At 40.5% G+C, this 26,636-nt stretch overlaps 1 protein-coding gene across 1 annotated transcript in view; it reads left to right on the top strand.

Moving 5' to 3' along the window:
• The first annotated feature begins 14,163 nt into the window (after nt 1-14,163).
• The window catches only part of PDXDC1 (pyridoxal dependent decarboxylase domain containing 1), a 51,221-nt gene continuing 38,748 nt past the window's right edge, over nt 14,164-26,636 (top strand). Inside the window, exon 1 of the mRNA XM_046666236.1 lies at nt 14,164-14,557. Coding sequence (XP_046522192.1) covers nt 14,537-14,557 — 21 coding nt within the window. The 5' untranslated portion in view covers nt 14,164-14,536. The remainder of the gene's footprint in view (nt 14,558-26,636) is intronic.

Raw genomic sequence — 26,636 nt, 5'->3', positions numbered from 1 at the left:
TACATAACCTTGCCTTGTGTTTCTGTTGAATGACACCACATTTAATATATATCCGTGGCTCATTAACATTGAACTCTCCGCCAACGATGTTATAACTCATGCCTGAAGGCCTTCCTGGGTTGTAACCCTCACTCTGGCTCAAGTAAAACTCACCTTATCTCTCTTAACTATAGAAGGGTTATTGGTTGTTTTGTGTCGACGTAAGAAAACTGTTTTCCTGAGTTCTGTGAGCCCCTCTAGCAAATTAATCGAACTCAAGGAGGGGGTCTTGGAAATTCCGATTTATGGCTGGTGGGCTAGAAGCATGGGTGACAACCTGGACTTGTGATTGGCGTCTGAAGTGGAGGAGGACAGTCCTGTGGGCTGAGACCTTAACCTGTGGGATTTGACACTATCCTCAGGTGGATAGTGTCAGAATTGAATTAAATTGTAGGACACCCAGCTGGGGTCACAGAATTGCTTGATGGGTGTAAAATCTACAAATCTGGTGTCAGAAGTGAAGCAATGTTGTAGTAAAGTACTGAGGGTAGAAGAGACTCAGGAGAAGTGAGTTTTTCCTTACATTCAGGGGAAGCTGCGGGAGCTGGTTACTGGAGGAGCCACCAGCAAGAACCTGGAGGCAACATCCTGCAGCGTCTCTCCAGCGCCCTCTACTGACAAAACTTGACATTGTGCTACCCGGCAAAGGAAAAATGTTGAAAGGGCTCGGATCCATTTTTACAGAGCAGGCAAAAAGAACAGATTGGAAGCCAGGAGATGACAAATTAATAACTAGCACAAGCACTATTTAATGTTCTTTTAAAAAATGATTCTACAAGTATGGAAAACAAAAAAAGTAGAGTTAAGAAAATCAACGTTTCTACAGTTACCAATGTTTCCATTTTTGTTTATTTTTTTGATAGTCTTCTCCATGTATTCACGTAATTTTTCCTTAAAAAAAACAAATTAGGGGGTTGGCTCTGTGGCCAAGTGGTTAAGTTCGTGCACTCTGCTTTGGCAGCCTGGGGTTTCGCCAGTTCAGATCCTGGGCACGGACCTAGTATGGCTCATCAAGAAGGATGTACAATTAGAATATACAACTGTGTACTGGGGGGCTTTGGGAAGAAGAAGAAAAATAAATCAAGCTTATGTTATACATGCTATTTGTTTGCCTACTTTTTAAAGTTAACAATATATCTTTCCATGTCAATAAGTATCTACATCATTATTTTTTTTTTTTTTTTTAAGATTTTATTTTTTCCTTTTTCTCCCCAAAGCCCCCCGGTACATAGTTGTGTATTCTTCGTTGTGGGTTCCTCTAGTTGTAGCATGTGGGACGCTGCCTCAGCGTGGTCTGACGAGCAGTGCCATGTCCGCGCCCAGGATTCGAACCGACGAAACACTGGGCCGCCTGCAGCGGAGCGCGCGAACTTAACCACTCGGCCACGGGGCCAGCCCCCTACATCATTATTTTTAAAGGTGTGTCTTACCACCAATTTTACCATACTTTAATCAATTTCTTATATTGTTGAATATATAGATTATTTTAAATTTTTTACTATTATAAGCAATGCTGCTATGATCATTCTAACAGTTAAATCTTTAACCTAATTATGTCTTTAGTTTAAATTTTTGGGAGCAGAATTTTTGGGGCAAAAGATATGTATATTTTAAGTATTTTGTTCTTGTTACTGAATGCCAAATTGCATTCAGTTAAATGTAATTGGAACCTATAAAAGGCTTCATAACAATTTGAATTTCTACCAATAATGCATGAGAGTATTTATTTTCTACTCTATCAGATATTAATATTAAAAACAAAAAAATGTGAATTTGATAGGCAAAAATGCTATCTCGTGTGATTTTTGCATTTTTTGATCACTAGTAATGTCGACCTTTTTTTCATGTTTATTGACCATTTGGACCTGTTTTTCTTTTTTTATATTGTCTGTTAATGTCTTTGTTCATTATCTTTTTGGGGCACACAGCTATAGAGAAGGCTGAATTCCTTCACAAAATATAAATAACTCTGAAACAAATGAAAGGTAGAATTCACCTTTTTCTACTATTTCTCCTTTTTACAATGTCCCATAAAATATTCAATATCTTCTAAAATTCTTAGGGGAAGAAAGTCTTAAATATCAATTAAATTGCAGTTTAAAATGTTAGTAAAAATTGTTTATTTTCAGATGACTCCATCAATCTTAGCATATTTGCTTCAGATTTTCCAAGACTTCGTGTCCGACACTGCTCCCACAATAATTAGACAATGGTAGAGTCTGTGAATTGCCAGAACTGTTCAAACATCAAAGAAAGGTGACAGAGTAACAGAAAAATCTATGGGGATGCCTTCCTCAAGATCTTAGAAATTAATACTAAATCATTGACAGTAGTGGTTGGTTTTGCTTAATTTTCTTCTATTTCCTGCTAATAATCACTGAACAAATATTTTCAATATTTTAGAACAGAGATTTCAAATTTACAGCCTGAGGGATGGATTTGTTGATAACGTACTGTCTATTCTTCTATCCCGCTCCATTTTCCTTGAGGTAATTAAAACTAATTAATACTGCATTATAGAGCTGTTTGTTATCTCTCCATTCCAATAGAATATAAGTTCCACAAACAAAGAGACTCAATCTCTTTTGAAGATTGTATCCTCAGTTTCTAGGATACTTCCTGGCATATGGTGGACTCTCAGAAAATAGGTGTTGAATCAAAGCATTCAATAATTATTCATCGAACCCCCACTGCAGTCTAGACACTGCGTTAGCTGGACTTGGGAGGTAAAAATGCTTGCTAGGCCTGTGGAGTGTCTTTAAAATGTGATACTCATTAAACTGAGTTGAAATTGAGATTGAAAACAATGGATATGTTTGGAAATAAAATCTGCACATTGTGCCAGTATGTAGATTCATTCTCCATTCATTCATTCATTCATTCCACAACTATTTTTTCAGAGCCAACTTGCTAGTGATTGGGGGTGGGGGGGGACAAAATAATATTAAAGACAGGCTCTACTTCTGCAGAAACGGCATTTATAGTCTATCAAGGGAGAGAGACATTAAACAACTAATTAATTAATTGCAAGTGTACTAAGTACCTTGGAGGAGAAGTATAGGTGCCTATACACTTATGATATTCCCCAGAGAATGACAACAGAGACCATACCATATACCACATTTGTGGGCCAAGTAAAGGATGCACACTTTAATCTATGAGCAACCAAAGTCTGACAGGCAGAGGATCCAATTTCTCTGTTGTTGTGTTAAGAATGATTTGACTACAGAGACTGCTTCTATAATGACAGTAGTCAAGGTATGGCAACCAGATAGAGATGTGGACAGCTTTGAGATATATTTAGGAGGTATAAGTTGGGGAAGGGGACGTGCATGAGAAAGGAAGACACCAGGGTTCCTGGCTTGAACCAATGGGTGGACAATGGTGCCTTTACCGGGATAAGAAACGTCAAGGAGTCTCCCATTTGGAGTAGAAGAGGAGGCGTTGCACACAATCACTGCACATCTACAAAGGTACATAACCGGAACAGAAGTTCAGAAACAATGAATTCCCTTAGGACATGTAATGCACTCTGATATTTTTTAACTCTTTTGAAATATGTTTTACATGCACTAAAATACATCCATGTTACACGTACGGTTCAACGAGTTTCGACAAATGTATCTACCTCTGTCACCACCACCGCAATTCAAATACAGAGCATTTCTATCACTTCCGAAAGTTCCCTGGCATCCCTGTGCAGTCAGTTCCCCTCCACCCATGGCCCCGGGCTTTCTGTCACTATAGATGAGTTTGCACTGTCTAGAATTTCGTATAAATGGAATCACACAGTACATAGAGGATGTATACAGTATACGTATTCATTCGTATTTGTCGTCTTTCACTCAGCATAATGTTTTTGAGATTCACCTCTGCCAGGGGTCAGTGAACCACAGCCTGTAGACCAAACCTGGCCCACTGCCTGTTCACATAAAGGTCCAAGGGCTAATGAAGGCTTTCTATTTTTAAATGGTTGGAAAAAAATCAGAAGAAGAATATTTTGTGATGTGACAATTATATGAAATTCAAGATTCAATGTCCATTAGTAAAGTTTTATTGGAAAACAGCCATGACTCACTTGTTTGCGTATTGTCTGTGATTACTTTCACGCTACACAGAGTTGAGTAGTTGTGACAGAGACCGAGTGGTCCCCAAAACCTAAAATATTTACTACGTGACCCTTTATAGAAAAACTGTGCTGACCCCTAATCTATGGTGTTCCGTGTATCAGTAGTTTCTTCCCTTTTCTGCTGTATAGTATTCCATTCTGCTGTATGGATAGATCACAATTTGCTTACGTCTTCACCTGTGGATGGACATTTGGGTTGTTTCCTAATTATCCTTATTCTATATTTCATGTGCTCTGATGTTTGCTATTCCATTTCACTTTTTAAAACTTGCTAGTCATGACCTGCTAAATTGATTTCACAACCTGTTAATGAGGTGAGTCAGCTTGAAAAACACTAGTGTAGATGTTAAGTGAAAATAACAGAGGAGGAGAATGTGGAGAGTAAGAAAACACAAGGGTTTTAGGGCTGAGTGCTGAAGAAATCCAACAATTATCCACCAGGTTGAGGAAGAGGGAATGTACAGATATATACACATATTCAAAGAGAGAGAGAATAACAAAGCAAGTGTGGTAAAATGTTGGCATTTGGGGAATTGGGGTGAAGAATTTAAAGAATTCTTTGCATTCTTCTTGCAACTTTCCTACAAGTCTGAAATTATGTCAAAATAAAAATAAAAGGATGATATAAAATCGTTTCTTAGAATTACATTCTTGGAAACCTTCCATGGATATAAAAATGTACATGGTATAAGAAAATTCACAGCTCTTCTTATTTAGGTCAGAATTAGCGTAAATTAAAGAATATTAGTGCCTGCTAACAACACAAAAGGAGAGAAAACCAGACATTGTGTGCCTTTCAATGAAGAGTACAACACTGTCTCTGAACACGCCCCCAGATCTTCCAACCTGAGTCCAACCATCAATTAGCAGGAAATCCAGAGAACAGAGGAACATCCAGACTAAGGGGAACTCTAGAACAATCATCTGATGTCTTCAACAAAGCAATTATAAAGGAGAAAAACAAAAGATATAGGAAAACCTATAGATTAAAAGAAACCCAAAAGATACATACGTATCTTATATATATATTATAAATATATATATTTATATATAAACCTTATATTTACTTTTAAATATATTTTATATTTTTTAAGATGATTCTAAACTCCAATGTTTAGGGATGTGTGTTTGGGTGATAAAACTACCAAGAAAATATTAGGATATGATTACTGTAAAAATCAGAAAGTGGTTTCTTTTTCTCTGGGACGGGGGAGCTGGGATTGTTGGGGGAGGGGCTCCTGGAGGGTTTATGGGGTGTCCGAGAAGGTTCCTTTCATGGTGGGAGCCGTAATTATAGGGTGTTAGTCAATGACAATTCATTTCTTTTATGCTGTTTTCTCTGTTTTAACAATAAAAAGATTTTTTGGTTTCGGTTTTTTAAAAACTCTATTAGTGAACTTGGTGTAACTAATGAAGCGAGAGAGGATACAAATGGTCTCAAGGTTGCCACCTCAAGTCACCAGTAGGGATTGCAGACTTCTCTTAAATTGCTCTGTAAGCTTTAAAAAATGATTGAAATCTAATTTTTACAGGCAATTTACTTAAAAAAATGTTTTTAATTTAGAAGAGAATTGCATGCAAATGATAAAAATTCAAATAGTGCGGAAGAATATAAAATGAAACATTGCCATTATCCCCTCATCTCCATTCCCCAGTCCCACTCCAGAGAAGCCTTCATCTTCTACTCTGTAAAAAAACACAAAATCCTTGTATCTGTTTCTTCATTTAGAAAGAATATGTTGACTCTCTGTAATAAAAATGAGAAGTTTATTACCACTTGCACTCTCCCTTCTATCCTCTCCAACTCCCGATTTTTATTTAATTTTATTTCTTCTAGACTCCTCCTTTACGTCTTTAAGTGTTATACTTAAAACTCTGTATCTTGACTTAGCCCTTTTAGAGAGCATCTATTTACTCCCTGGAATGAAGTTGAGGACATTAGTGATATCACTTACATTTCTATTCATCTTGCCTCTTCCCTCGCACTTTTTGGTAATTTATTGTCTTTCCATTGCCATGGTGGATAATAAATCTTACATAGGTGTCACTTGGTTGATTCTAAAAATTAAAAACTAAAAACCAGCATATGGTTATGTAAATGTTATTGGTTATGTAAATATTATTCAGGACGCAACAAAAATCATGTGAATGGATCCAAAGGGAATAACAACCACAGACTTCCTTTACTTGGTTTGCTTTTTGCCTGTTAATCAAGGAAGGTCTGTATCAGCACACAGAAGCCAAATGTCAGCAGAGATTAAACTTCTCCACAATGAGTGGTTTCATACTCTGGCTTCCTACAATATTTTTCTCATACCTCTGTACTAGCCCGTAGAATGCTGCATTACAATTTATCAGTTTAAATGTCTGTCGATCTGTGAGCCAAACGGTTTTAGCTTTTTTTTTTACCATGTGTGTCACAGACTTGAGTATTAAATGAAAGTTATGGACATTTTCCCCAGAAAAATGCACTCACATACAAAATTTGGCGTATAGTTTCAGAAGTTTCATGGATGTCCCCTGGGTCCTGAAGGAGACCCTTCTGCCCTAAACAGTGTTTCCTCAAGGGAAAAGATCTTGTTTTATTTTTTGTATGTTATTTCTAGCACCTATCCGTCCAAGATGGCAGTCAATAAATATCTGGGTAAATATTAAATGAACCGATTATTCCCACTTTTTCTTGTTAAGTTTTAAAACCTACTTTTAAAATAGAAAAGGTCAGTTTCACCTCTCTAGTATTTGTTTTGTAGAATCTATGTTGTAATGTAATCCGCAGACACTTGCAGGTGGCTTTAAAAATTACCAGTTTTTAATAATACCCATGCTGGCTGATTATGGTAGAGAGAGAAATGGCTGTATCTGATGAGTTGATGGGCTCACTCTGGAATGGGTAAGTCGCCTCGAGGATACTCATGAACTCCCTTCCCCTCCATCTGGGGCCCTTCCGTTTACAGCAGGGCCATCTGGGGTTCAATAGGACTGGATGAGCGCGTACTCAGAGTGGGAACAGTTGTAGGACTTTATACCCTAAATCTGGGAACTAGTTCACTGGTATCTGGTTTTTCTGTGTCTCTGTCTTTGTGTCTGCGTCAGTAAATAGATTAAAATGAGCTGTTTGGGGACTGAGTTTCTTGATGATCATAACAAACTATCTTTAGAAATTACCTAGCTTGTTGAGGCCATTTGGGAAAGGCCCCCTAAAGTTGGAGATAACTGTAAACAGCTGGCGAGATAACCCGGGATAATTTAAAGTTACAGTGGCCATTTTGGGCTCTTTTTGAGCTTTCAAACGAAGAAAGAAATCTCAAAGAGTCAAAAGCTCCACCTCTGGGAGCCCCACCTCTGATTTCTGGGCCTGATCACCCCGGTGACCTCAAGTGGGGTGCCCTTTCTTGGCGGTTGACTCATTGAGTATTTTACGCACCTACTGAGTCAGTTATGAGGATAGGAGACCTGTAATTTATTCTGTGAACTGTCCTGCTGGGGCTGTGTGCCCTGGGACAGGAACTGTTGTTTGTATGACCCTTACCTTGATGACCCTTGGGAAGAGGTCATGAGGGTGAGGCCTGACCCCTTCTTTCCCTTCTTTGTCTGTCTTGTTCGTCAGCTCCTCTATTGTCACCAAGTCATATCCAGCCTGATATGAGCAGAACCAGGACCTTTCGTACTTTACTCTCAACCCTGGCACTGGGAACCCCAGCCCCCAGCCAGCTCCAGGCCTTTGCCTCCCGCTTCCCTGGCTCACCTTGTGCTGGCTCAGGGACTAAGTGCCTGGGCTGAGTGGGACTTGACCAAATCTTAAAACTATATTGACGCCTGCAGTCAGGCTCTGTACCCTTCTCCAGGCCCGCTGTCAGTTGGACACCAGCTTTACCACCATGGAGAACGCCTCAAGCATCTCCAGAGACTCACCCCTTGGGTGCATTTTAACTAATTGGAAATGCTTTCAATTGGATGGTTTAAGCCCCAGAAAACTTGGGAGAAATCTTGAGTGGTTTCTCTGTGCCTTTGTGACGTAGTTAATTCCTAGGACTGAAGGAAACAAAAAAGAAAAAGGAAAAAACAGCCATAAGAGCACCCTTGCCAACAGTCCAGCATCTTGAGTGTCTTCTCCACAAATATTGGTAAAAAGGCTTATACCAAAATTTGGATTCATGACTAGGGAGCTTTATAGTACTGTAACTGATTCATGGCAGTAGTTTTAAAACAATAGTACTGGAGACTCTGTCTATGTATGTCTATATGTATGTTATATATGTGTGATATTTTACCTCCAGATGGTATGGTCAAAATGAAGAGCTCTGTTTAACTGGCTTAAAGTAAGCACTTATGTAAATCCTAAATGTCATGGAAATTAACGAAATGTCTTTCAAGTTAACATGACATAGATTAATCTTTGGTAACTGAAGGCTTGTTTTAGATTGTTGGCTTGATTAAAACAGGCATGTCCTCAGAGTTGTCAGTATTGGATATGTATGATGCAGACATGCAGCCTGGGTTTACTAGTCAAATAAGTTCATGTTGTCTGTTACAAATTCACCAGCAAAATAACAGCTTTAAATGATAGCTAATTTTGTCTAATGTCTCATGAAGTTTTCACGGGTAATCTGAACATAATTGTTGGAAACAAAGGATTTAGATGAAAATGGGTAAGAGTTTTTGGGTACAGTAATTATATTTTACTGTCTGAATACTTGAAAAAACAGCTTCCAAGTTCTTGTTGGTAACTTAAAACTTTAGAGTTTTGCCAAGTTAAGTTAAATGATAAAAATCTGGGTATCTGGGTTATTTTTGGATAGGATGGAACCCTGAAACATTATTGTTGAATGTGTCTAAATTATCTGCTTTTGGCTTCTTATTACAGAGAAACTAAAAGTGTTTGGGTCTATTAGTAAACATACCTCGTGTTTTATTAAAAAAATTGTGCTATGAAGTAGCATGTTTCTAGAAATTATGAAAAGTAGAATGCTGGTATAAACATAATTTCTTAACTTTTTAGTTTTTACTAGGGTCTGTAAGGGTTAAAAATTCTAAATATTTAATTAAAGCTACTGGAAATTAATAAGACGAACATCTTTATATTCAAGGAAAGTAAAATGTATTTTCAGTAAAGAAGGTTTAAGAATGGAAGTATGTTTGTTTGCTGGGTTAAGAAAGATAAATTTGTCCGAAAGTACTAGAAGAGAAGAAAAAGAAAGCATGGGACAAATTTTGAAGGTAAAAAGAAAGTTGTAGAAGGTTTGTGAAGGAGAAATTCTGAAAGGAGTTTTCTGCTGGTCAGGTTGACTAAGACTAAAGTAAATCCAATTAAGTAAATGAGTTTTAATGTTAAAAATAAGCTGGTACAAAAATTAAAATTTGGTTTTCTCTCGACAGATAATTTTATTGAACTTTTGGCCTGCTCTAAGTCTACCTAAAAGACTGAAGATCTGTTTTGCTAAAATAATTTCCTATGTTCAGAAGGACTGAGGTCTCTCTACTAAGATTTCTTGACTGTTTTAACTGTTCTTGACTGTTTCTGTTGTTGCTGAATAGATACCTGAGCATTGTTTCACAGTGAGCATTGTTTCCGATCTGAACAAGTGTTTTAAAACCTTTTGATATTTTGGACACGCTTCCCCCTCAAAAAAATATTCAAGTCCTGAATGAAGGCTTTCTTTTGATCTGGAAGAAGGAAGAGAATTTCTCTGAGGATTTTTAGGGGGCCCCTGAGACTTCTCAAAGAAATTTCCTCACTCTTACTACAAGGAGGAAAATACTAAACTAACTAGGCTTACTTGGCATGTTAAATTACATGCAAAGCTTTGTCAAATAAGTGATGATAAACTTTCTTAGGTAGTATTATGTGGGTAAATGTTATTGATATAAGTGTTTTGAAATTGTATAACATTCCTAAAATTCTGATCTGTCCTGGTTGTCAGCCATAATTCTGGTTATTTTAAAGTGTTGCATGTCACAAAATTAATCAAATTTCTTTGTGAATTTCCATTTTTGAGTCTTTTATTGTTTATAGACAATTATTGTTTTGCTCTGATGCTCTTGCAAATATGTTTCATCTTCAGAGAAATTAATGGAAAGGACTCCGGCACTTGCTCTAGAGTACAGGTTTCTGATAAACTTTCAGAGCAAAAAATGAAATGGTTAAGAAATTACAGAACTCTAATGGAGAAACACTTCATGAAACTGCTGACAAGATTAAGGTCAAGCATCGATTACACAGACTGAATGAACTGATGAGTATGATTATAATTTGTATGACTTTTATGTGAAACATTGTTCTTTTTTTTTTTTTTTTGAGGAAGAATAGCCCTGAACTCACTGCTGCCAATCCTCCTCTTTTTGCTGAGGAAGCCTGGCCCTGAGCTAACATCCATGCCCATCTTCCTCTACTTTATATGTGGGACGCCTACCACAGCATGGTGTGCCAAGTGGTGCCATGTCCGCACCCGGGATGTGAACCAGTGAACCCTGGGCAGCCAAAGCAAAATGTGCACACTTAACCGCTGCACCACTGGGCTGGCCCCCATTGTTGACTTTTTGATGTTTTGTTTTGTTTTCTCAGAGTTAAGGAAAGCTTTTTCTCTTTTCTCTCATGCTAACTATGACTTATAACAATTTGGTAAAATTATACCTTTGTGAGCAGAACTGAAACATTTATCTTTTTCTCCCTACCTGATCCATCCAGAATTTGGAAACTCTTAGTGAGTGAGTGAATATGGTTATTTTCATGGCAATATAGTTATTTCCATAAACTCAATAAGAATCTGTTCTCCTTAAAACAGGACACATTTGGAAACACTGGTTATATTACTGAGGCTTTGACTGGAATGTCATATTTGAGAGAAACATACAGACTCAGATATGATGACAGCTTTTGAGGAATAAGTGTTGACTTTCTGGAATAAAGCCACTTGGAAATATTGGCCTGGTACCTTGTTTCCTAGCAACCTACCTGGTAAGTATGGAAGGTGACTTATCTGACAGGCACCTGGAACCTTCAAATATTTGGGGGGACCTCTAGAAGAGAGGAATCCACCCAAATCTGTATGTATTTCAGGCAAAATCTGATGGCAAGTGCTTGGCTTGGCTTTTCTGGTGTGGAGAGCCCTTTAAAGTTCAATCTGAGTTCCAGCAAAGCAGATTTAAAAGAGCCTCTATGATCAATTGCTATTCTTGCTATACTTATGTAAGTAATTGGACCAAGTTTTATTGAGACTAGACTTATTTTGTAAACCAGTTAATCTTAATTTGGCTATCTTTTATAAAAGATGAGGGTGATTTTAGAGAGAAAAATTATGTTTCAGTAGAAGCTGTAGTACACATTCATGGATATTAGATCCTAGTTCTGTTAATTGTCTTTGAGGTTTTTGTTATATCTGTTAACTGGACTGGATTGTGAATTCTTCTAGTCTGCTGAAATATCTGGCTGCAAACCTCCAAACTAGCATTTTCAATCTTTTCCATAATTTTCATTCAGAATCACTGAGAACAGAACCTGTCCCTTTTCCTGAAGTCTTGCAAACTGAGGCTGGAGGACTTGATAGAAACTTGAGAGAGATTCACATCTGCTGCTGTGCATGCCACTCAGAAAGGGATCTGAACACCTGATGACATCATCAGAGGCACTTCAATCTGCAAAACGTGCTTTGACACTGATATCTAGAAATCTTTTTGACTGGCTGCTGCCTGGACTCCGAAGCTGGTTTATAATTCGCTCCCACCATTAACCTTGTTTTCTTTTTGTCTCTCTAGAAACACTTCTTACTAAATACATGGTTACTTGCTCACACAATATAGGTCTAACTTTGGGAGCCCACCTGCTGCAGATACATCAATACTTCTCAAGTACGAACCAGCATTAGTAAAATCAGGGAACAAGCCACCTGGATACAAACGCCTGTAAACATCAAACCCCTTTCTTATCATGTTTAGGTGACTGGTTTACTAACCTTTTCTCTTGGATACCAGCTGGGATCCAATCCATCTTTGTGGGTATAATAAAAGGGGGCCTCACCTTAGTATTAATAGGTCTACTGTTATGCTTAGTCATTAAATTGGGAATAAAATGTATGTCTACCTTAACCATCAAGGCTTCTAGGTTTACAGCACGACAGCTCCCTCTTAGAAAACCCCCCCAGCCCATTTTAAGAAGAGGGTAACTCTTCCATGCCATCACCTCCTCACATCGCCCTGATTCAGCAGGAAGTAGCCAGACTGAACACGACGGCCCTATTCCCTACACCAGCATATGATTATGCTGGGGGTATAACTGACAGCGGGGAATTGATACCGGCTCAACACAAGGTTGACATAAAGGAAGCAGTATTGTAGAAAAGAAACCATAGTGTAACTTTAAATGACCTCTGACTAACTAGCCCAGACATGCTCTGTAGATTAGATTTTGCGAACCCTCCCAGCTGCTTTAAGGTGATAACTTTGTTCTTTTGAGTTCCTTAGGAATGTGATGACCCCCAGGCAGAGATGACCCCCAGGCAGAGAGTCTATGCTAATAGCCATCATCAAAGACAATTGAAAGACCAGCGTATGGGGCTTTGCTCCATTCTCTGATGCATATGTAGTAAAACAAAGGACTATCAGGAACTGGGACCAGATGTCTGCCCCCATGCAGAGACCAGCCAACGCCCCCACCAGGAGAATAACTCCATATATAACTGGCCTGTAGTCTTTGTTTGGGGAGGTGGTTGGTTCAGCCATGAGTCGGCCATCTTCCCTCTTGCTAGCAGGCTGTAATAAAGTCCTTTCTCTCCTACCAAATATAATAATAATAATAATAATAATACCCATGCTGAGGTATTCAGGGGTGAAATATACTGATGTCTGCAACTTTGAAATGTATCAAAATATAAGATGTATTGGTGGATAGATAGATGGATATTTACTGCACTAAAGCAAACAGGGGTAAATATTCATTGCAGAATCCAGGCAGTGGGCACGTGGGTGTTCCTGGACAATTCTTTCAAGTTTTCCAAACGTTTGAAAATTTTCATAACACGTTGGAAAAAGTGACATGTTTTGCTCAAGCAGAGGTACATTCAATTTTTAGATCTTGGAGGACATAAATCTATCATTCCTTCCATCTGCAGAGCTCTTTGGACAATCCAAATAATTCTCAGGTACACTCTAAACCAGCACACAAGGCTTCTTTGGGTAGAAAGTAATTTTATTAACATAACCGGACAATTTACCAAATACAAGTCAGAAGGCTCAAAATACATATTGCTTCACTGAAAATGTGACCCAGTCATTTACCAATTTCAGAAGAGATGCGCCCAAAACAGGAGAGAAAAGGAATGGTTTTGTGGTTGTAACGTCATCGGTCTCCTAGCGGTGACTTGTTTTACCGACTGTAACCGTGGGAGACTAATCTATTTCAGTTTCCCCCATTTAGAGGAATATAATTCATGCCCGCTCCCATTCCTTAGAAACACACCGTGATCATACAGCAGGGGTGGAGGCAGCTATGGTGGCAGTATGCATGGTGTACAGGCGCCGCAGTCAGGGTGCCTGGCTCTGGATCATACCTAGATCGGTCCTGTGAAATGGAGATCATAATGATCTCTACACCACAAGGGCTGTTTTACTATAAAACGGAAGAGCAGCAACTCATCTATTATTATCACTATTATTACCACCTGACAAGCCATAATTGTGGCTTGACACGAAGAAGGAGGCTGGGCCAGTTGACTCCAAGTCTTTCCCGTCTAGAATTCTGCAGTAAGGTCTGAGACAAACAAATACCTCAGCTATGATCAGCGTCTTTTCAGAGCACCGTCACTTGAGAGACCAAAACCCGAAACAAGCAAATCCTGGAGCACCAAGGAAACTGTTGACCCTGCGCATGCGCCGCGGTCCCTCTCGCCCCGCCCTTCTGTGGTGAATGGCCTGTTCCATTCCTGAGGGATGTTGATAGTGGGGGGGGGACTTGGAAGCTTAAGCCTGGAAGTGCAGGTGCGTTACTAGTATTTCCAGCCTTTCACTGCATGAGTGATAACTTGTGATGATTATATTTCTACCCTGACGCCTGCGACAGGCTTCTGAGAAGACGGTGGGGAAGCTCCACTGTCCATACCCCCCTCACCTGGGACCATTAGGACTGGCCGGCGTGACGGCCAGGTACGGAAGCCGGGAGGGCCCCGCCCACTCCGAGGGCCCCGCCCCGCCTCCCGGAGACCCGCAGAGCGCCCACCCCGCGGCGCCGCCTGGCAGCTCCTCCTCGTCTCCGCCCCGCGGTCTGCGGGCGCGGGGGACGTCAGCGCTGCCAGCGTGGAAACGGCGGCCGGGCGCGGGAGGCGGAAGTAGTGCCCGGGGCCGCCGGACCTCCCTCGGGCTGCGCCGGCCGCCTTAGCCATGGACGCGTCTCTGGAGAAGGTCCGTACCGGGGTGGGGGACGGCGTCGCCGCCTGGGTCCCCGCCGCCGGCGCCCCTGTTTCCCGGTCGCGAGCGGCCATTGTGACCGGGGAGGGGGCCGGGCGCTAACGGGCCCCGCCTGAGGAGGCCTGGCCGCGGGGGCGTCCGGCTGGGGCCTGGTCCGGTCACGGGGCGGGAGTCTCGGGTCCCGGTGGGCCTGGAGAGGCTGAGCCGGCTTCTGCCCGGGCCTGGCCGCGGGGCCCGCCCGAGCTCGGTCGCCCTCTCGGATGACAGAGCTAGCCACCTGCGGCCCCAGAAGCTCCTGGAGAGAAGCCCCCGTTGTTTCGGTGCCAGCTGCAGCCCTGTAGGTTTTCTGCCGTCTCCGAGTTAGGAAGAGCAGTGTTAAAGCAGTGGTTTTCCAACTTCGGCGTGCCTAGGGGTCACCTGGGGCCGGGGGTGAAAAAAATCCAGGTTTTCAGCCCTCGGGTTCGAAGCCCTGGGGGGCGGGACCGGGATGTGCGCGTTTGACCGGTTCCCCACGTGACTGATGCTGTAGTTTGTGATCGCAGGTGAAGCCCCCTGAGGTCAAGAAAGGGGTGCGTCTTCTGTGGACTGTGATTTCGTTTTGGGGGGTTGCTGCTGCTCCACAACTTTGGGGCTCCCCCTTGGCGGCGGCGAGGGGAGACCCTGGTGTCAATCCGAAATCCACCTGGGCGCAGGGCGTTCCTCGGGTTACCCCTTGGGGGAACAGCAGCCTGGTGTACCTGGCTGACTGCTCTGGCGTGCGAAATGGATTCTGATTGTCCCGGATTTCGGGCTTGTAAATGGGGACCAGTGCTTGGATTTCTTCCCGGGTGCCTCCCCTCAGAACCTGACATTCTGCCCCTCCCTCGAAGTCCTTGTCCTTGATCAGGCTCGGGAGTCTGCTGTTCATACGTGTGGAATTCAGGAGCAACGCTAGTGTTTTAAGACTGCTTTGTTTTCGTTTTGAGCCGGCAGAAATAACATAGTTGTCTTTTTCCAATGCTGCAGCTTTTGTAGATTGGTTCAGTTGTGGCCGGAGAGTTGAAGGGAGTAATTGTACAAGTTCAGCCAGATGTCTTCAGGTACACACAGGGCTAGGGCCTACGCCTGGACTGTTTCTCGTACATCGGGTGGAAGGCGGTCAGGAAAAGACAATGATCTGTTTTGCTTCCACCGCCTCGGTGGCGAATGTTGCGTGCTTTTCTGGCTAGGAATAAAGTCTTTCCAGGCCTTTGATTAGCACAGTGTCTCCTTTTTTGGTACTTTGAGTTTCAATATAGATAAGTATTTCTCAACCATGGGGCAGTTTTGTTCCCCAGGGGACATTTGGTGACATCTGGAGACATTTTTGATAGTCACAACTAGAGGGTAAGGGAAGGGCTGCTGGCACCGAGTGGGTAGAGGCCAGAGATGTTGCTCAACAGCCTACAGTGCCCAGGACAGCCCCCCATACCAGAGGTTGTCTGTCTGCCCAGATGTCAGCAGTGCTGAGGCTGAGAACCCCTGGTCTGGATCACGTGTGTGACACCAGTAGTTGAATACAAAGTCAAAGTGATGCTAAAAATGTCCCTTCGGTGTTGTTTCCTTTCCAGTTTCGTAAGAAGATGGGATGGGTTCTGTGTCATTTCAATTAGAAACCTAAAGAACTGGGGTGTTTTTTCCTCCAAGAATAGTTCTTTATAGGCAAATCTGTAAAACAGAGTGGGTTGGAATCCTGTTTTAAGTATTACTTTTCTGACACTTGATTAATAGATTACAGTGGTTGCTCCCTAAATGTTAATTGATGATAAAAGATCTTGAGTGTTCCACACGAAAAGCTGAAGAGGTCCTGAAACGTCAGTACCCCTGAAGTTTTAGGCTGCGGTTAGTCACAAAAAATTGCTGTGATCTTTTAGGAATTCGGAACGTGTTGGCTGGAAATTTCTGCCTTAGGCCAGTGTAAAAATTCTGAATGTGAGTTGTTCAGAACTAAGACTGTGTCTTATTTTTGTATTCCCTGAAGGAATAGAGGGCCTTACATGTCATAATGAACAGTTTCTGTTGGTGCTAGATGGGCGGAAAAGAAAAAGCATTGCAATAATATGAACGTTGAGGATCTTGTGTTCTGAAAAATAGTTTGAATCAAAGTGAAACATTGAATTGCGTCCATTATTCCCGTTTCTTTGAGGAATAGACTATTCTGGGCTAAATTCGACATTGCTAATATAAATTTGAGAACTATTTGAGCAGTTCTGAATGATCCCATTTAAACTGATCCTTGCATAATTTATACTGCCTACAGAAACCACAATGTTATTTGATACCCAGCCTCTTAAATTTCAAGTAATCACTCTCACTCTGAAATGTAGTTTGCTATCATCGTTTAGTAGAATCACTCAGTGCGTTTCCTTTGGTCCAAATAGAATTCCCTACCCTTGCCTTTTCTTTAGGTCCTCTGTAGACGTGTGGACCTGCGAGGGCAGAGTCATTGTCTTGTCTTGATTTGCTTTTCTTTCACAGTAGTATCCGTTTTCTTGTATCTGAAATTAGTGACATCTCAAGAAACCAGACAGGTCAGTTAAAGGGTCAAGGAATTCAAACCAGAAGAGTGGGAGTGGGAGCCCCAGCCCCCCAGTACTGCGTGTCTACCTCTTAAGGAACAAGCCCCGTAGCATAGTTTCACAGCGTTTACTTATGTTAACAGTCAAGTTAAAAATGTCACAGGAAATCATTTCTCTGATGCTGAAGATCTTAATAAGTTATTCAACACATCTCCATACACTTTTTAGTAAAAACCTGCTACTTTAAACTTGTAGACCAGCCCACACCTTTTCCTATTGCTTGGAAAACCTCATTCTTCCTGGGGGTTAAGTTTGGACAAGGTGTGTTGCAGTTTGTTTTGCGTCTACTTTAATTCCAACCTTGAATAAGCGTAGAGCAAGGTGTCTCAAACTCAGCATACTGACATTTGGGGCTGGATAATTCTCTGTTGGGGGGCTATCCTGTGCATTGTAGGGTGTTTACCAGCGTCCCTGGCCTCTACCCACTAGATGCCAGTAGCAATCCCTCCCTCCAGTGTGACAACCAAAAGCATCTCCAGGTGAAGCCGTCGTTACCTGGGGTGGAGGGGTCGTCTCTGGTCAGGAACCACAGGCAGAATCTAGAGTTGCACTGTCCAATATGGTAGCCACTAGCCACACTTGGCCATTTAAATTTAGATTAATTAAAATGAAATAAAATGTAAAATTCAGTTCCTCAGTCACATGAGCCACATTTCAAGTGCTCAGCCGTCACACTGTGCTTGTGGCTACGGTACTGGACAGTGCAGATGTAGAACATTTCCACCACCACAGAAAGTTCTGTTGGACAGCTATACAGTGGGGCCAGTTTATTTGTTGTGTGTCTAATTCTTGACTCTAAAAAAGGCACCTTTCACCCTGTCTCTGACCTAAATAGTTACAACGGAACCTATTTTTGTTTCTTGTACTCATCCTGAGCTGTTTTTCCCCTCCTTTGGACCTGATTTTGGAAAATTGTTTGTCACCTTACTGTTTATAAGGAACTGTAGGGGCATGAATGGAACATTCCTGATAGAAACCAGAGTTTCTTGCCTGCTTTTTACTTTAAAAGCTCATGAGAAGAACCCTGATTAGCCAAGCTTCAAATGACCAGTTTTTGTGGTATGCCTTTGTAGGTCCGCCTCTTCCATAGAATAGGGGGACGCCTGTGAGGAAATGATAGCCTGTAATTTTAGCATTCATTTAAAGCTGATCCGTATGTCACCATAATGTGAGGGTTTTGCATACAGGTGCATGGTGGCTAAGGTGGTAAATGATTATCAAATGCTGGGTGTCAGGGAAAACATGGTACAAAGTTCCTGATTCTAAAAATTTATGGCCTCGATGATTTTTGCTTTATTCAAGATTATAGAGCTGGTCAGTAGCAGAGCTCCTGATGGTCCCTGGTCCCGTGTATGTTCCATCATATCTAGGGTTATGAGTTGTAATTATGGACAAGAGTTGCTTGAACTTCATGTCATCTGTTTTCACCTAAAGCAGAAACATGGTTTGATTTATAATTGTTGTTGAAGGCCAGCTATGGTCAAAGCCCAGTGCTGGGTGTGAGAGAGACGCAGTGGATAAGACATGATCCCTGCAGGAGGGTACATCTTCGGAAGTGGCACCCATGTTGAGACAAATCCCTTCCTAGCAAGGAGGGCGGAAAATATCACAGGAATTAACACAATAGCAAAGTCGCGGAAACAAGCCAAGTATGCATTGACTGATGATTGGATAAAGAAGATGTGGTATATACACAATGGAATACCACTCAGCCATAAAAAAGACAAATTCATCCCATTTGCAACAACATGGAAGGACCTGGAGGGAATTATGCTAAGCAAAATAATCCAGACTGAGAAAGACAAACACCAGGTGGTTTCACTCATACGTGGAATATGGACAAACACATGGACAAAGAAAACAGTTCAGTGGTTACCAGGGGAAGGGGGGTGGGGGGTGGGCACAGGGGGTGAAGGGGAGCACTTATGTGGTGACAGACAAGAAAGAAGGTACAACTGAAATCTCACATTGATGTAAACTATTATGAACTCAATAAAAAAAAGAAAATGCAAAAAAACAAACAAGGAAAAAACAAAAAATCACAGAAATTAAGAAACAAATAGGAAGTGCATGGACTAAGTGACTAGGAAAGATTTTGAGTAAGAGACTCTTTAGGTAGACTAGTTCAGAATTGTGGCTTTTCTAGAGTTTTTAAAAAATGTAAATATAATGTAGATTCTTACTTTATGATATGATTGTGCCTCATATTATTGCTCATAGAATATAAATTACGGGAAAGGAAAGCCGTTTCATCTTTTGAAGTTAAATCAGATATAAAAAAGATGCTTCCAATCACTTTGAAAATGTCCCAAAATTCCTTTCAGAAATTTAGTTTGTCTAGCTTAAATTAAATCCATTCTTTCCAAGCAGTATTCAAGAGCTATAAAATGATTTTGAATTCAATTTTTTCACTTATTTAATTTCTGTTATTATTGCAGTAGTTTTATGCTTTGTGGCAAATGTTAAGTATTTAGCTGTCTTAAGGTTAGCTAGTCCTTGAGGTCTAACCTGGGGCGTGGTCCAGTTTTGATTTCTGTGGAAAAGGCTTCCTGAGTTTCTGATGACTGAGGGAGGAGTGAACTTCTCTAGTATAACCTTTTTTCTGTATGCAGAAAAGCAAACTAAAGCCTTCACTTGGAAAGTGCCACTCAGTCACATTGAACATTTAGCTACGGTGAGCTTTCAAGAATCCTAGTGAGACTAAATTACTTATTAGACTGCACATTGTGTTAGGTGGAATCATATGAAACTGCTGTTTTTGTGCCTTAAAAACAGTTGAATATTGGCAGTTTCACACAGTTCCACCCTAAAGATCTGAAGATAATGGATACACAAAGGCTTCAGGAATTGATGAGTTCTTTTCCTCAGAATTCTTCTTAATTATTTTTGAAATAAGGCTGGCAACATTAATCCTACATAATTCCAATTCAATTTTGTAAATAATGATATTGATAAGGAGAATGGATATCTTTATCCTTCTGATTCTATCCCCCGACAAGTCCTAGGAAACACTCCCTGTATACAAGAAGCGTTTCTCGGTGAAAGACTTAGTTTTCCATAACTGTGTCATGCTTCTCTTTAAGCAAAGTTCTTTTTATTCCAGAATAAGTGTGTGATTCTAGATAAACTAGTAAACTTTTTAGAAAAATTGCTTGCCTGATGTGTGGTATTTTTCCATCTGTGTGGTTATTGGGAAGCATTTACTCATGTATTGTCTAAGTGAGTTGATTCTCCAGAAGTAGTGGTCTCTAGGAATACTTTCTTTTTTTTGAAGCTTACATGTGGACCCCTGGCATTCCCAGCACGTACCTTAAGGCGAATTATTTGAATGCCCTTTTTTCCTCCACGTACCTCCATCTGTGACAGGTTTGATTTGATATTACTAACTTTGCTGCCTTCTTCTCTACCAGATTTTGACCACTCTGCTATGTATTTTTGCCCCTTCTTTTTCCCGTATGTTCTTTCTGCCTCTCTTCTTGAGGAATTCATAAGGGTGAATACTAACACCTTATGCAATATTGCACACCCCTTTTCAACTAGGAATATTATGATGTTTAATGAGCCAATAATTACAGTGTGTCTTCGTGTTCTCACAGACACACTCAAGCATAGAGGCCATGATAGATAAAAGTAAGATTTTCCAAGAGTATCCAGTTCTCAGAAGACAAAGTGCCCGGTTCTTAATTAAATACTCTTCTGTTCACATCAGGCAGAAACGTTTACAAATGTAGAAACTGAGACTCCAGTAAGGTAAGCCAGGCTTGCAGGGCACTGTATCGACTTTGCAGAGGATCCCTGTTGTTTTCTCTCATCGCTGTGTTCCCGGAACAGCTGCTGCTGTGTTCTTGTTGCTTCTGAGAGATGTGTAGTATTTGGGTGCTTGCTTAATGCTAGATAGCAGGCACTGTTTATATTTTCACCTGGGAGGAAAATAAACGATTTTTGGAGAACTGATAGTTGCATGATTATCACTGTCCCGGATTAACCTTGTTTAGAAAGCTGTGGAAGGCACGAGTTGTTGATATGTTAGAAACATGGCAATTTGGAGCCTAACCTGATCACTTTCACCACTTGAAGAAAGGTGGTGATTTTTTTTTATATGTCTAACACATACGTTGTAAACCAGCTTTGATAACACCAAGGTCTTCTGTCTGATACGAGCAGCTGATTCTCACACGCTTTAGTTTTTCTTCTGTCAGTAGTTCTAGAACCCCGCCGCCCCCAATTATGGACATTCCTCCCCTGAAAAACAGTTTGTCGAGCCTACACCATGATATACTTCTATTATTGATGAATACTGTGATCGATGTATTTTAAAATGACGTTTTAGACTTCCTTTTTTCCTCTTTTCTGGAGACTGCTTCTCTTTAAAGGTTTAGCTCTGTATTTCCCAAAGAGCAGTTATTCAGATACCATCTTGGTGAATTTTGTCACATCACGGTACCACTTGTACTATTATTTACTTAATATTTCTTTTAAGTTGACTTTAAATCAATTCACCTTCCTTTTTTTAAGTTGAGGGACCATTTATATGCAATAAAAATACACACTTGAATTATACAGCTTGAGTTGGGCCAATTATCTCCAGTTACATAACCACCATTGTGATCAAGATATGGACCACTTCCAGCTCCCTAAAAAGCTCCCTTGTGCCCGTTTGCAGTGGCTCCCACATCTGCTTTCTATCAGTAGTCTAGCTGCCCTTCCTCCCCTCACCTGTTTTTTTTTTTAGGCTTGAGTTTTCCTAAACAGTGATATCTATGAATTCCGGGTTTGAGGTATTGTTTTTTTGCCTAATTCATATGAAAATAAATAAAATTTTGTTGTCACACTCTGGTTGAAGAAAATATGTACAAGAGCTTGATTAAGAGTGCTTGAAAGCTGAGGAAATTTTAAAAGTGACTGTAGAGCGGTAGTTGCCAACTCTTATGCCCTAAGATTATTATTTTTCTATTGCCATTTCCACTTTTGAAAGCTTATTATAAACAATTTCTTAGTCAATAAACTTTATTAACAAATGATTATTTATCCCACTATTAATAACTGCCAACATCTATTATGTTGTTGGCTTTTTTTTCAAGCTGCAGGTTACATCCTATGTGGGATGTCAAATTAACGTATCAGGTCATGACCAGCGTTTTTAAAAAATGAAATAGAACAAAATAATAAATAGAATGTATTCCAAATAATAAGGGTAGGAATAGTACCAGTGTTGCCAGTACTGAGTTGATATAATACTAGCCAAAAGCAAAAATAAGTGATTTTTTTCATTAATCCATGCAGCCTTATTCCAGATAAATTTATAATTTTTACTAGCTTTTTTGAAAAATTGAGACTTACTCCCTGACCTCCTTTACTGATTTACCTTGCATTTGACTCTTGATTTTTTTTTCCTCTAACATTTAAATTGTGAGAACTTCAATTAATGATATATTTTTTATTTGAGTTCATAATAGTTTACATCATTGTGAAATTTCAGTTGTACATTATTTCTTGTTTGTCACCTTCACCCCCTGTGCCCACCCCCCTTCCCCTGGTAACCACTGAACTGTTTTCTTTGTCCATTTGCTTGTTTATATTCCACATATGAGTGAAATCATCTGGTGTTTGTCTTGCTCAGTCTGGCTTATTTCACTAAGCATAATTCCCTCCAGGTCCATCCGTGTTGTTGCAAATAGGATGATTGTGTCTTTTTTCTGGCTGAGTAGTATTCCATTGTATATATACCACATCTTCTTTATCCAGTCATCAGTCAATGACACTTGGGTTGCTTCCATGTCTTGGCTATTGTGAATGATGCTGCAGTGAACATGGGGGTGCATATGTTACTTTGGACTGTTGATTTCAGATTGTTTGGGTAGACACCCAGTAGTGGGATAGCTGGGTCATATGGTAGTTCTATATTTAGTTTTTTGAGGAATCTCCGTAGTATTTTCCATAGTGGTTGCACCAGTTTGCATTCCCACCAGCAGTGAATGAGGGTTCCCTTCTCTCCACACCCTCTCCAACATTTGTTATCTTTAGTCTTAGTGATTATAGCTGTCTTAACAGGTGTAAGGTGGTATTTTTTTTTCAATTAATGATATTTTAACATTATATGTGTAATATTTCTCCTTGAGATAGAGGCAGCATATTTTAATAGTCCACACTGCCTGAAGTGATGATAATCAGCCTAGTATAAAAATGATTCTTGAAAAAATGCTCATAAAATGATGACCGGTGGGGCTTGTTTTACAAAATGAGCTATCCTAGTTCTGTGACAATTAACATACAATTGAATGTTCTTTATAGGAGCCTTGAAACTGCATCAAGCCATACCACATATCTGTGTTAGATGTAATTGAAGCAAAAATACTGAATCCACTTCATTATACAGCGGAATCAACCATCACAGAAATATAATTTATAAATTTGCAGCCTAATGACTAACCATCTAATAACTTTCCGAATTTTCAGTAATGAGCATATAGCGGTTTTGTAATTAGAAAGTATGTGTCTCTATACACACACTCCATAAATGCTTTGTTGCACTTTTTTGGTCTGTTTTTTTAACAGTCTAACTGCTGCAAGCTTCTCTGAGGCTTAGGGACCCAAGGTGAGAGAGGAGCCCGAGGCGTCCATCTCAGCAGTCTGAGCTGCCTGCAGCTCCCTGTCCTGGAAGAGCGTCTTAAAGCCCACGTTCACACATCTTACGAGCTGGGGTGGCTTGCTTAAGGACGGTCAGAAAGACAGTGGAAGGGAAACAGCCTGAATGCCAGCTGGCCTCAAAAGGGATGGTTGGAATCTGTTGACTTTTTTTGTTAACAAAGGGACCTTTCTTCAGAAATTGTTCCTAGTAGGCCGCATATTTTTAGCAGGTCACTTTACTCACGATTTAAATGAGGGAGAATGTATTCAGATGTGTTTGTAAGCAGGAAAAGAAGTGTAGCAATCCCGTGTGGTCCTTAGTATTGAGACTGATGCCATAGGCAGTACCTGCACTTCGGGTGCACAGCTTTCCAATTGCACGTCGTCTTTTGTTTTACCTTATAACTCCTAAAAGCCGCCGCCACAGACATTTGCAGGGCCTTCCCTGGGGGGAACGATGGTGTAAGATCTGAAGTAACATTTTAGTGAACCTAGGGAAACTGTACATGCTGGTTTGCCCAGGACTGTCCCTGCCTCTGTCCTAGCTTAATTATTAATGGTAGTTCCTTTCCCTCTTAAACATGCCCTGGTTTTAGATGTTAAGTTTCTGGTCATCTAGTTGAGACCGTTGTAGAACAGAAACTTTACCTGTAGGGAGAGTCTGCTGAGAGACTTTTTGTCTGAGTGAAAACTTAAACAAGGATCATTTTTAAAATGAGGCCTTAGCTCTAGTTAGGATTTTTGAGGACGGAGGTTTTCGCAGTGTGCGTTGCTGCATTTTCTTATGTGATGAAGTTGAGAAGCGCTCTTGCCTCGTCGCTGAGAGCGCTCATTCCAGGGTAATAGAGATTTTCGGTTCTGTTCTACTGCATACTAACTCTGTGCCTTTGGGGTCGGGAAGGAATGCATGTAAAGGTTTTAATTAGCAGCCCAGTAAGTATTTGTAATTATGAAGGATCACAAATCGTTTTGGGCCCTTTTTCTGTGCCAGACCCTCTGCTACGTGCTAAGGAATGAAAAAATGATAGGACTTTCTTCCTAGGAACCTAGCATAGAATGCTATTTATTTTCTGCCCTCAATATCATAAAACACTCCCCTTCTAAATACTGAATCCTGGACATCTTTCTACAACTTACCTCTTCACTCCTTTAGGTTTGTGCGTGGCTGTTGCCGTGCTGTTTTTTGTTAACATTCATCACACAGCTACCTTGTCTGGCACTCTGACAGGTCCTGAGGATACAAAATGTGAATAAGAAAGTAGTGACTGCCCTCACTAGAAGTTTCTGGAGGCGTGGATTTTGGTTTTAAACCAAATTATTAAATATACATTTTCCTTAGAGAATTCCTTGCCTTAAAGGCTAGTATCGTCCTGCACCTGGATAGCATTTTATATTTTGTATTATCCACTTAGCACAACAAGCATGTGAGGGTCTGTGAAATTGAAGTCACATCATAACTCACATTTAACTTACTGAAATTAAACTAAAATGCTATTTTCCCTACCCACCCATTCCCCCTACCGCTTCACTCTCTGAAAGAGTAGGAGCAAGAACAATTTCGGCGTAAGCTGTTCCGCCCAGTGAGTGTGCGCTCTAGAGAGAGACTCGGAAGGGGGACGAGGAAGGTGCGTTTCCCTCTGGCCTTCAGTGTAAGCATCTCGTCATCACGTGTGATTCTGGTGTTTAAAAATAAGCCTTGTTCCTATGAAGTGGCTTCTAAACAAAGTCAAGTACTTTTCTGTTCCGAACTGAGAAATTTGTTCCAATCCTATAGGAGAGATTAGCTGTGTTGCACTTAGAGACAGCCAGTATGTTGATATCCAGGATGCCATGCCTTCCTTTGGGGTTTCAGAGGTAATATGGCAATCCAAGAATCCAGCTGACTTTAGACTCTTGGTCCTACAAGAGAAGTCAGAATTAGGAGGAGTCTGAACTAGTGCCTTCAAGAAGCTTATAATGTAATTGGGAGATGGAAGATGCAAATTGATCTGGGAAGATCATCTAGAAAACAAGTCACAGGAAAGGATGTAAGGAACCATGAGGATAAACAGTTGAATATTAGAATGGCCCCAGGTTCAAGCATTCTGTCCCATGGTCCCAAATAGAATCATTTTGTCAGGCAACGAGTCTGGATTTGGGGCTTAGAAAAAATCGTATCGATATCATTAGAGAGGATGTGAAAGAGTGAAGAGTTTTATCCATCAAGGTTTCTTGGAAGTATTGCATTGTGATTTGATAGGTAGCTAGCAATAGATAAAAAGCACAAAGATGTTTCAAACAGGGCAAGTGCTGTAAGCATGAAACATGGAGGTGTGATTGCTCAAGCAAAACTATCTTTTCATTTGGCCAGATGATCGGGGACACATTGGAGTGTCACAGGAGATGAGAATAATAAGGAACATGACCAGTAGATTGAGAAGTTAAGATAAATTCTCTTGACCATTTTCTGTTCCTCATCCTACTCATGATCATTAACTGAGAACACCGAGACTCTTTTAGAATGCTTTCTGACCCATCTCATGGTTACATTTAAATTGTGAATTTTACTGGAAACGCCTGTTTTAAAATGATTTTTCTATCTGTAAAAATCGGATCAGATGTGACTACATGATTATTTTGTAATCCCTGTGAAAGTCAGTCTGATGTAATAGAATTTGGAAACAAGAGTCAGGAAACCAGGTCTACGGACAGCTAATCTTCGACAAAGAGCCAAGAACACACAATGGAGAAAGGAAAGCCTCTTCAATAAATGGTGCTGGGAAAACTGGACAGCCACATGCAAAAGAATGAAAGTAGATACTGTCTTTCTCCAGACGCAAAAATAGACTCAATATGGACTGAATACTTGA

This window comes from Equus quagga, chromosome 7 (assembly GCF_021613505.1).
Source record: "Equus quagga isolate Etosha38 chromosome 7, UCLA_HA_Equagga_1.0, whole genome shotgun sequence".
In the NCBI taxonomy this organism is placed as follows: Eukaryota; Metazoa; Chordata; class Mammalia; order Perissodactyla; family Equidae; genus Equus; species Equus quagga.
The sequence above is the reverse complement of the archived record's forward strand: the minus strand, read 5'-3'. Positions and strand labels throughout refer to the sequence as shown.